Here is a 12780-nt window from a genome sequence, read left to right on the forward strand (position 1 = left end):
AGTGATAAATGTATATAATGCAATACACATTGTGCCGTTTCTCCCTGCCCTCTGTTAACATATTAACAAAATCAATTAAGAAGACCAAAACAACTATTAAAACTAAAACAAGGTTATCAACATCACAGATGCATGTCTGAGTAGGTCAACAGCATTTCCCCCTTAACATGAAGGTATTTTCATCAAAAATGCTTCATCATTTTGGGGCCAGCATCACTTTAGCAGCAGCTGGTCTTCAGGACAAGTAGATCAGAAGTTTCAAGTGCTAAAGACACTGAATTACTCTGAGAAACATCAATCCACATGACTAATGAAGCTAACTGCTGGTGTCATCTTAACATAAAATTGTGCATTTTCCATTTCAATGTGTGATTTAGTTCATTTATATGATGAAAACAAAGTTTTGAAGTTCTCACGGCACACCAACGAGATGGACTAATTTGTCAAGGAACCTCTTGTTTTAATATTTAAATTATAACAATACCATAACTAGAAAAAGACTTGGTGGCTTTAAACCACATCAGTTTCAATATTTGTTTTTCAAAATTTGTTTTGTTTTTCAAAATAATGATGCAATTAAATCTATGCTTCTTCAACAGTAGCACAATATATTATCCTTTCCTGAATAAAAGAGCTGAGGTTTATCCAAGTAGAAGCTTTAAATAAGGTTTAAATAAGGTTGCCAACTACTTATCAATCTTGCATGTTTGACATAAAATATATTAGGAAAGCTTAAACTGACTTGTTAATGTATATTCAGCTAAAGCTTCACATTAAGCAGCAATGGAAATGAACAGAGGTGCACTCAATATAAAACACTTTTCAAAACTACTCCAAAAAACAAATGACAAAAAGTGGTTAAGAACAACTAAACATCTGTTGTGTGTACCAGATGTAAAAGAAGAAGAATGGACCCTGTGGTTACTTGCACTGTTTGAATTACATGAAGGTGAAATTAAGACTTAGTCCACTTCCATCTCTCCAGAAGATTTAGTATGCTGTGTGCTGTCTTTTGTTGTATCTGGTTTAGTTTCAGTCCCACTCTGTCCATCCACTGGTCCGTTGTATTCACTATTAGCTTTTGCCTTGTCTTCAGCAACCTCTACTTTTGGTTTGGGCTTATAAATTGTGGGGTTACAGAAATGATCCAGTTCCTAAAGACATGAAGAAAATTGATTATATTAAAAATATTATGTAACAAGTTACCATTAACATTCTAAAGTCCACATTAACCTTCTAAATTTCCACATAATTCCACATTCCTGAATAGCTGTTGGCTCATCTAGATAACCAACTAATTCTTAAACTACCTTAATGAAGGATTTACCTTCTCGGCTAGTGTTTGTCAGGGGTGATAAGAAACTATTCAGTCTTTAATAATACATTCTGTATTTACTGTTCCTAAAATTTTTTCCTCATAATTTGAATACAGTTTATTTTGGCAGGAATGGTTTTTATTTTATTTATTTTTTTGGCTGCACTATGCAGCATGTGACATCTTAGCTCCCCGACCAGGGATTGAACCTGGGCTCTTGGCAGTGAGAGCGCGGAGTCCTCACCACTGGTCCGCCAGGGAATTCCCAGGAATAAATTTTAATTCATTCCTTTAAATTATGCTGAGAGCTCTGTTATGAAAATTACATCACGTAATACCTATTGCATAAATTAAAGTTTCTCAACATTTACATAAGAACAATTTTAATAAATGGAATTACATAAATATACACACTGACTTTATTTAATTTCTGAAAACAGCTCAGTAGCCTTTTCTGTTCAAGGAAAAATAAGCCATGAAAGTAAATTCAACTTAATAATTTAAAAGAGATATATTTTCCATATCCTTGCTTTTTCTACACAGAAATAAAAGACCATTTCAGATAAAGCTACTGAAACACTTTAAGTTCTTTCAAGACCAGTGTCACAGATATTGGGATAGGGACGAAAACATAGAAAGTAACATCCTTGGGGAGTGTTTTAGTGCAAACTGTTCTTATCACACTCTGCATCTCATCTGATTAGGAGTAAATTACTATAGATTCTTTGCCAAACTTTCTCAAAAGGAAAATACTCTTATTGTTTTATGATTTTAAAAAATACCCGTTTTGGTACAGGAAAAGTTGCTCAACATCACTAATCATCAGAAAAATGCAAATCACAATGACATATCTCACACCTGTCAGAATGGCTATCATCAAAAAGAATACAAATAACAAATTTTGGCAAGGATATGGAGAAAAGGGAGCCCTAGGTACACGTTTGGTGGAAATGTAAATTGGTACAGCCATTATAGAAAACAGTATGGAGGTTCCTCAAAAAGCTAAAAATAGAATTAACATATGATCCAGCAATTCTACCTCTGGGTAAATATCCAGAAAAAATGAAAATACTAATTTGAAAAGATACATGCATCCCAATGTTCCTAGCAGCATTATTTACAGTAGCCAAGATACAGAAGCAACCTAAGTGTCCATCAACAGATGACTGGACAAAGAAGATGTGGCACATATATACAATGGAATATTACTGCTCAGCCATAAAAAAAGAATGACAATTTGCCGCTTGCAACAACATGGAAGGTATTATGCTTATAGAGAAAGACAAATACTGTATGTTATTACTTACATGTGGAATTTAAAAAATAGAGCAAATGAGTGAATATAACAAAAAAGAAATAGATTCACAGATATAAACAAACTAGAGGTTACCAGCGGGGAGAGGGAACTGGAGAGGGGAAAAATAGGGGTAGAGGATTAAGAGGTACAAACTAATATGTATAAAATAAATAAGCTACAAGGATACATTGTACAGCATAGGGAATACAGCCAATATTTTATAATAACTTTGAAGTATAATCTATAAAAACATTAATCACTGTGTGTACACTTGAAACTGATCTTGTAAATCAAATATACTCCAATTAAAAACACCCTAAAACCTGTTTTTGTTTTAAAAATGAATCAAATACCTACAGACATACTGAACTAGATTAAAAAGAATCACCTGAAATTCCATCTCCTATAGATTAACATAACTAACCTTTTGGTGAACATCCTAGATGTATGTCCATGCACACACACATCTCCAAACATACAAATCTATGAACATGCTAATTGATACAGTGAGATTACAGAATCTAAAGTTATCTTTCCTTTTTCACTCAATATGTTGTATAAACCTATATATCTAAATAGATTTACCTCTGATATCTTAAATACTATATTTAATTGTTGAAATGTGTTGTAATATTGAAATATGCATCAAATTATTTATCTAGTTTCTTACTGATAGGTATTTAGGTTGTTGCCAGTTTTTTGCTATCATAAGCAAGGGTATTTATCTGCATATACTTATGCAACAGTCAAATTAAGATGAATTCCTAGAATTGTGATTTCTGCATTAAAGGGTAAACTCATTTTAAATTTCTATACATATTCTGAAATGATGTCCCAGAAAAATGGTAACAAATTTAACCAAGTTGCTCAGGAAGAGCGTCCATTTCTTCACACCCTTGGCAATTATGGCAAAGATTGTGAATGTAAACACACAACCAAATCAGAGAGAAGAGATTTGCATTTCTTAGATTAGTAATGAAGATGAACACCTTTTCATATGTTTATTGGATATGTATTTCTTTCTTTGTCAGTTGTTTTACCGATGTCTTTATTTATTTTTATACTTAGATGCTGATCTTTATTATCAAGTTTGTCCCCGTGTTTTTCATAGTGTTTTCTATAACCTTTGACATTTTCAGTAGTAATGTTTTTTAAACTGGAAAGTTTATCTCATAAGTAAGATTTTACCATGGAATTTTACACATTTCAAACTATGTCAAAGACAAACATATATTGCAGTTTTACAGTGGAGGCTCAGAAGTATTATACAGCCTAGAAAAATCGGACATATTTGGAGTTGTCACATTGCTTTACCTCATTCTGTATTACACTTAAAATCTAAAAAACAGCTTTATGTATATGACTAATTAAATCAAGGAACAGAGATGTCCCACCTAGAATGTTTTTTTTTCCCCAAAATTAAAGATTAGCCTCAAATTCCTGTTTTTCTATATTATATTCATCTGCCAAGTTGATTATTTCTCAAAGTATGGCTCCCATTAAAAAAGTTTAGTGACTGAACCCACGAAAAAGAGAAGTTTATAGTTTCTTACCTTTGACTTTGCAACTATTTCTGAAACTTTCACTACAGGATCTTGAGTGAGACTTAGTTTGTTCTGTGCATTCATCTTACTATTCAGCCAACTCATGGCTTCACTGATATATTTTTCAACTTTTTCCATTTCAGCAGGATCCAAATGATCGTACCTTTCATCCTATTAGGAAAAAAAAAAAAACTTTACTTAATGTAACAGGTTTTTCAATAAGCACCAATTTATTGATAATTTCTGCTTAAAAGAGTTAGACTCTTATTGAGTGTATACCTCACACATACCCATGTGAAGAAGCCATTTACAGACTACACAGAACTGAAGAAACTGGGAGAAAGAAAAATCAGTATGGAGTTTTAAAAGGAAAGGCCTTCTGAAGAAGTCAGGTTTGGAAAAGAATGGTGAAGAGTATTAGAGGAAAAAGTAGTACTTGGCCAAGAAAGAAGCCGCATGGACTTAAATTTGTCAGGGAGTAAAGAAAAATAAGTTAAGCAGGCACATAGCAAGCTAGACAGAAAATTCTGACTGTACAACAGAATATGTTTAAGTTGTTGACAAGAATTACTGGGTTGGCCAAAAAGTGCCTTGGGTTTTTAAGTAAAAATAAAAGACACATTTTCCATGTTCACCAAGAGCTTCACTGAACAACGCATTCACCCTTTTGTTCCACTACCTTCTGCCATTTTTCAGGCAACGTCATAATTCCATCTTCCCCAGACTTTTTATCTTCTTGAGCAAAGAACTGTTCCAGGTGCCTTTTACAGTCTTCCAGGGAATTGAAATTTTTTCTATTAAGAGAATTTTGTAAAGACCAAAATAAGTGGAAATCCGAAGGTGCAATATCTGGTGAATATGGCAGATGAATCAGAACCTCCCAGCCAAGCTGTAACAGTTTTTGCCTGGTCATCAAAGAAACACGTGGTTATCCTGATGGAAGATTATGCGTTTTGTGTAGACTAATTCCGGACGCTTTCTATCGAGTGCTGCTTTCAGTTGGTCTAACTGGGGGCAGTACTTGTTGGAATTAATTGTTTGGTTTTCCAGAAGGAGCTCATAATAGAGGACTCCCTCCCAATCCCACCATATATGCAACATCACTTTCTTTGGATGAAGCCCGGCCTTTGGTGGTGTTGGTGGCGGTTCATTTCGCTTGCCCCATGATCTCTTCTGTTCCACATTATTGTACAGTATCAACTTTTCTTTGCCCCTCACAATTTGTTTTAAAAATGAAACGTTTTCATTACACTTAAGTAGAGAATCATGTGCGGAAATATGGTCAAGGTTTTTCTCGCTTAACCTATGTGGAACCCAAACATCAAAGTGATTAACATAACCAAGCTGGTGCAAATGATTTTCAACACTTGATTTGTATATTTTGAGTATGTCGGCTATCTCCCATGTGGTATAACATTGATTGTTCTCAATGTCTCGATTTGATCGCTATCAACTTCAACTGGTCTACCTGACTGTGGAGCATCATCCAGTGAGAAATGTCCATCATGAAACTTCACAAACCACTATTGACAGGTCTGTTCAGTCATAGCACATTCTCCATACACTGCACAAATCTTTTTTTGTTTTTCAGTTGCGCTTTTACTTTGCTTGAAATAATAAAGCATAATATGCCGAAAATGTTGCTTTTTTTCTTCCATCTTCATTATTAAAATGGCTACCCAAAATTCACCAATTTTGATGTTGTTTTTAAAATGCACGCTGATATGACAGCTGTCAAAATACAATCTAATAAAATTGTTTTGAATGAAGTTTAAGACAACTAAGCGCTAGTAGAGCCATCTTACAGAAAAAACCGAATGAAGCTTTTGGCCAACCCAATACATAATAAAATTTTGTCTGAAAGACAACTGCAGCTGTCACATGTAGGCAACGATCTAAGATGGGATGATTTAGACTGGCAGCCTCGAAACCAGAAAGAAATGACAATGCAACATATAGAAAGAGGATCTCCTCCCCATTCATCCCTCTCTATCTGCATGCTTTATTTATTTAATTAATTAATTATTATTTTTTATTTTTTGCAGTACGCGGGCCTTTCACTGTTGTGGCCTCTCCTGTTGCAGAGCACAGGCTCCGGATGCGCAGGCTCAGTGGCCATGGCTCACAGGCCCAGCCGCTCCACGGCATGTAGGATCTTCCCGGACTGGGGCACGAACCCGTGTCCCCTGCATCGGCAGGGGGACTCTCAACCACTACGCCACCAGGGAAGCCCCCTGCATGCTTTTAAAAAAATCTCTAGCCTGAACCTCTTCCCTGAACTCCCTACTCTATCCAACTTCCAACTTGAATTCTTATTTGTAATGTTTGAAACGATTTACCTCTGTTTCAAACTCATGATTACCTCCCCACCTACTCTTCCAAGTTCTCCCCATCTCAGTAAATGGCAATTTCACCCTTGCAGGCCAAAAATCCTTGGAGTCATTTGACTCCTCTTTCTGTTATATTTACATAAAATCTATCAGTGAATCTTATTAGCTCTGCCTTCAAAATATATGCAGCAGAAATCCAGCCACTTCTTCCCCCTCCGCTCTCCGGGTTCAGGGATCCCTCGCTTCTTGCTTGTGTTATTCTAATGTTTTAATGCTTGTGTTATTCTAATGTTTTAACTAGTCTCTCTGCTTCCGTAGCCTTTAAAAGATAAGTCAAAATTTAAAATTCTATGCTCAAAAGCCTCCAATGGATTCCTATCTCAGTGTAAAAGCCAAACTTTTATAATGGCCCACTAGGCCCTTCATGATCTGGCAACTGATAATCCCACCCTGCACTGTTCTGAGCCACACTGGCTTCCTTACTGTTACTCCAACACATTCTCCCCTTTGCAACTGCTATTCTCCCTTTGTTAAGGACATTCTTTTTATAGTTATCATACATCTTGAACCCTCACCTCCTTTAATTCTCCCCTCACATGATGTCATCTTATTAGTCTGCGTTTCTGACAAATCTCCTCCACCTATGGCAGTCCCTTACTTTTCCCATAGCCCTTATCACCATCTGACTACTTCATAGTAACTCATTTATTGTCTATCTCTTCCCACTGAAGCATATTAGAAACAAGTTCAGTGTTTTGTTTGATGCTGTAGTTCCAGCACCTTGAAGAGAGCCTGGAACATAGTAACTCAAAATTCTTGAGCATAAGTGAAATCTTGCCTGCTTTGAATAATATTTTAAACCTGCATCCTCAAGAAGACTGCTACAGCTTGGCGAACACTAGGTTATAGTAGTTATATACAGATCTTCCAATACCAGATGTGAAATATTCTTGGTGTTTTTATTTGTCTGCTTGTTCCTTCTGACTTTTCCATTATCCTTACATTCTATTTGTACTTATATGGACATTGACATTGGCAGGCACATTCACAATCAGTACCTGGATTATTCTTTTAGGTTGGCTGGATTGCACTCTTTATTTTACAGAATTTACAAATCTTTTATTTCTAATAAGTAATCACCCTCCACATTGTGTAGTGAAAAGCAGTATAGTTGTTAAGGGTCTGTATGTTTCAGATTGCTTAGGTTTTATCCTGACTGCATCTCTTAAACTACCTGTGTAATCCTTGACAAGTTTGCTTAAGCACTGCAATTCTCTTACATAATACATTCTTGTGAGAATAAAGTGAAATAATTCGTGCAAAGTGCCTAAAATTTAGTAGGTGCTTGATAAATGTAAGCTCTGATAATACCCTGCCTAAATCTTTCTGGTGCTGGGCTCTCCAGCCCACTGATGCAATTTTAACATCAGTGGTAAAACCTGGGGGAATTATAGTGAATATCTATTTAAAACAGGAGTCAGCAAACTTGTCCTGCAGGCCAAATCCAACCTGCTGAATTTTTAAATAAAGTTATTTTGGAACACAGCCATGCCCATTCCTTTACACACTGTGTGTTTGCTCTTGCACTACAAGGGCAAAGTTGGATAGTTGTATAGAGATGGTAGGCCTACAGAGCCTAAAATATTTAGTATTTGTTCATTTAAAGAAAAAGTCTGCTAACCTCTGATTTAGAGGGAAAAAATCATCAGCTTAATTTTGTCAAATCTTACTGTTACATCCAAATGGAGATATTATCTATATAACTAAACATTTCAGGCTGAAAAACAGTGGAAATGTTAAGGGTAGTAAGATAGATTTGGGCACATATGTAAAACAATAAATGATACGGGAGTTACAGATGACTGAAAGACTGGAAGACAAAGTGCAACCAAAAGAAAAAGAGGCCAAGGGACAAAATGAATGCTAGCAGAGTCCATTTTCAAAGAGGCCTGTAAATTAAAAAAGGTCCAAAAAAACCTTTTGCACTATAATGAAACCCCTAAGAAGAAAACAATGAATTTGGTCACTGGATTAATTTATAATATAGTTTTAGGGAATTTTAAAAGATTAAAGCCATATATCTGCACTGTATTTGAAATTATCAGTATCCTTTACTGATAATTTTACAATAAAGAAAAAATGTTTTACGTTTGGGGCACAATGTCTCTGGAATTTGGTAGCAACAACTGCTATAGCTTTGTAGTTGAGAATTTTTAGATTTACCCAACCCTCTCTGCATAATACACACATTATCATAATCACCAGTTTACTTTATGAATTCAATACCTTGTTTCTGTATGCTTCTATAACTTTCATGACAAGTTGGATCTTTTTTCCCAAGTCGTTTAAAGCTTTTGGTCTCTCTTCATGTTCCATGTACCTCATTTGAATTGGCTGGCCATATTTCTGTTAACATAAGTTTTTTAAAAAGAAAAAGTTATTAACAGAAAACAACTTTTATTGGGCCCTTACAGAATGATGAATAGGAAAGAAAGCTGGTCAGATTAAAATATGTCCCCTCTTGTTTTCCTACATGGAGATGAGTTCCAGTGGTTATTTGCTTACTGAATCCTACACAGGAATGCCTATCTTTTCTCATTCATTAAGATTACCTCTTGATTCCTCTCAAATCCAAAGAAAAGCTTTAATTACTTTAAAGTTACGTGTTAAAAGTCTATAAAACCATTAAGAAAACCATAAGGACTATATACTGCGTGCAGAATTCATGTATTTGAAACTTGGTTTCAAATATTTATAATGCATATAACTCTCTAAAAGCAACATGATTACTGGGATTTCCTGATATTTAATACCTATTGAATATTATTTGTTATATTTATTCATTAGATTAGGATGTGTATTTTAAGTATAGTGCTTAAAAACAAAAAAACCCATTCAGCCCCTTGCCCCAGGTGCCTGGTAGGAGGGAGTTTCTAAATTTTAAAACAGCCTCCTATAACTTTGAGGAGGGGAATGCATTAGAAAAACAAATATTTTATTTCAAATCCTTTACATATTTAAATAAAAATCAGCTTATTTTAGAGCAATTTTAGGTTTCCAGAAAAGTTACAAAGGAAACAATAAAGAGACAAGCACCTTTTCTCTAATGTTAACATCTTATACCTCGTGGTACATTTGTCAAAACTAAGAAACCGGGCTTCCCTGGTGGCGCAGTGGTTGAGAGTCCGCCTGCCGATGCAGGGGACACGGGTTCGTGCCCCGGTCCGTGAAGATCCCGCATGCCGCGGAGCGGCTGGGCCCGTAAGCCATGGTCGCTGGGCCTGCGTGTCCGGAGCCTGTGCTCCGCAACTGGAGAGGCCACAGCAGTGAGAGGCCCACATACCGCAAAAAAAAAAAAAAACAAACAAAAAACTAAGAAACCAACACTGGTGTATTACTATTAACTGAACTCCAGATTATGTGGATTTCATCTTTTTCTGTTCCAGGATACCATATTGCATTTAGTCTCTTTACACATTATACTTTTTATTGTTAATGTTTTTGAAAGCATTTTAATTCCTAAAAGCTATCTCAAAAAAACAGTAAAGCCTGTGAAAACATCTGTAACATTGATTTCTATGGTTACTTATATATTTGAAGTGAAATAATCCATTCTGGGGGGTGCTGGGCTTTTCAGTTATTTCTATTAGCCTCAGCTGCTTGGTTTGCTCCTCCAGCCCCAAGTATATATATTTTAGGGAGATGGGGAGTAAAAACCACCAAGATAAAATAAAGCTAGTAAAGCTAGTTTTGCATTCATAAGCTTAGGTTTTCAAATTGCTTTTTAATTATTCCCTTTGAAAGTAATTTATTGGCATGAAGGTAATTTTTGCAAGGTATTAACTTCTTTTGCTTTTAAGTAACTTACTTTGCACACACAGCCGCCGCGAATCCCTAAAGGGCTTCCTTTTCCTGTACGCTAGAGGTCCTTATTAATGTCATCACTTAGCATCTGTGTATTCACTTGCTACTCAAAGAATGGTTCAGGGACCAGCAGCATCAGAATCTCCCAGAAGCTTATTAAAAAGTGCAGAATCATGGGCCCAACTCAGATATACTGAACCATAATTTGCTTTTCAGTAAGGGCCCCTGGTAATTCATGTGCACATTAAAGCATTGCTATGATTCACACTAAGAAGGAAAGACTAAAATTTCCTGTCATCCTTCCAATCTGAACTTCTAATCTTTTAAAGCATTTTTTTTTCTGTGTGGGGGGAGCGCTGGGTAGCAAGCAGGAGGAAAAGAGTAATAGTGGTCCTTTCTTAAAGTCAGACCACTGACCTAGTAGAAAAAGGGCAGCTGGTGGACACATCTCCTTATTTCTTTGTAACCTTATTTCTTTGTAAAAGGACACTGAAGAGCAGGGGTACTATTTCTGAAGTTCTTTGCTGGCCTGGTGTCCCACTAATTTCACATTAGTTACAATGTGAAAATACGAAAGGGCAGTGTATTACTCCTCAAACTCAGAGCAGTCAAGGGGGAAAGAAGCAGAGCAAGGGTAACTCCTTTAATGGATAAGGGGTCAGGTTGACAAATCACTTCTTAATGACATCTCAGAAACATACGGCTTGTATGAAAGTAATATTAACACTCTGGTAATCTAAATTTTTATATCTGAGTATCATGATAGACAAATATGATTATACATTATTTAATTTCAGTTATCATGTAGCATTACTCACCTCTCAAATTCAGAGAACACTTCCTCTTACACATACCTGCCTTAGTAATTTCTTATATATTTATTAAACACATAACTGTGCCCTTACACCATAATTTTTAGGACAACTTAATGTTCTGTTCAACACTAACATGGACTTTAAAAAGTTTACCTTTAGTTCTTGAAGCTTATCCACATAAATCTGTTTAGCTTGGTCCTCTCCTTCTTCATAAAGCCAATTTTCTGTGCCTTCCAATATTGCAGACAGTTTTCTCAAGTCCTAGTTACACATTTAAGAGATACTGATTGAAAATGCTCTCCTTAGAAATAAAAGTGATCAAGGAAGGACAAAATGTTTTTCAAGTGTAAAAAATTATTTTTTTCTGACTTTTTATTTATAAACATCTTTCTCACCAGCCTTCTGTAATTTGGAAAAATAACTAAGAACCATTCCTAAATGTGCTCAAAAAGACTGACAACAATCACACATTTGGTACATTTATTTACATAATTCGTATTAGCATTCTCAAGCAAACATTTAAATAGTTCTCATAAAAAACTACGAAACTTAGACTTACTTCTTGAGTGATGAATTTTTCATAGACAGTGCCAAGCTTGTCCCTAAAATCATATACATATTCTTCAACAGCATTCTTCGCATCATTTCTTTCTTTCTCTAATTTGTCCTGCATTATCATCTTCCCCTATTCAAAAAGTTTCAGATTAGCTGCCATGAAAACACTAGGGAAATACAAACCAAAACTGCAATGAAGTACCACTTCACACCTACTAGGATGACTATAATCGAAGAAATGAAACATAAGTGTTGGTGATGATTTGGAGAATTTGAAACCCTTATACGTTGCTGTTGGGAATGTAAAATACTGCAGCTTAGGAAAAAACAGTTTGGTGGCTCCTAAAGAAGCTAAACAAAGAATTACAATATGGGGCTTCCCTGGTGGCCCAGTGGTTGCGAGTTTGCCTGCCAATGCAGGGGACACAGGTTCAAGCCTTGGTCTGGGAAGATCCCACACACTGTGGAGCAGCTGGGCCCATGTGCCACAACTACTGGGCCTGCGGTCTAGAGCCCCCGAGCCACAACTACTGAGTCCATGTGCCACAACTGCTGAAGCCTGTACACCTGGAGCCCGTGCTTCGCAGCAGGAGAAGTCACTGCAGTGAGGGAGGGGCCCCTGCACCATGGCAAGGAGGGGCCCCCACTCACCGCAACTGGAGAAGGCCTGTGCGCACCAACAAAGACCCAACACAGCCAAAAATAAATAAATAAATTCTAAAAAAATAAAGAATTACACTATGACCCAGCAATTTCACTCCTAGGTATATAACCAAAAAATTGAAAGCAGGAACTCAAACAGTTATTTGTATGCCAATGTTCACTGCAGCATTATTCACAATAGCCAAAAGGTGGAAACAACTCACTTGATCTGTAACAGATGAATGGATAAAATGTATATATACAAAATGGAATATTACTCTACTATAAAAAGAAATAAAGCTCTGATACATGTTACAAAGTGGATAAACCTTGAAAACATTATGCTGAGTGAAATAAGCCAGACACAAAAGGACAAATATTCTATGATTACATTTATATGAGTTATCTACCAAATTCA

General features: G+C 36.0%; 1 protein-coding gene across 1 annotated transcript in view; it reads right to left on the minus strand.

Moving 5' to 3' along the window:
* Nucleotides 1-557: 557 nt before the first annotated feature.
* Nucleotides 558-12780, minus strand: part of HSPA4L (heat shock protein family A (Hsp70) member 4 like) — a 50009-nt gene continuing 37786 nt past the window's right edge. The window contains exons 15-19 of the mRNA XM_082611755.1: nt 11725-11850; nt 11319-11426; nt 8773-8892; nt 4166-4327; nt 558-1154 (exon numbers count right to left, since the gene is read on the minus strand). Of these exons, the coding sequence (XP_082467881.1) occupies nt 963-1154; nt 4166-4327; nt 8773-8892; nt 11319-11426; nt 11725-11850 (708 nt within the window). The 3' untranslated portion in view covers nt 558-962. The remainder of the gene's footprint in view (nt 1155-4165; nt 4328-8772; nt 8893-11318; nt 11427-11724; nt 11851-12780) is intronic.

The sequence above is a fragment of the Mesoplodon mirus genome (assembly GCF_964341445.2).
Source record: "Mesoplodon mirus genome assembly, chromosome: 2".
Taxonomy (NCBI): Eukaryota; Metazoa; Chordata; class Mammalia; order Artiodactyla; family Ziphiidae; genus Mesoplodon; species Mesoplodon mirus.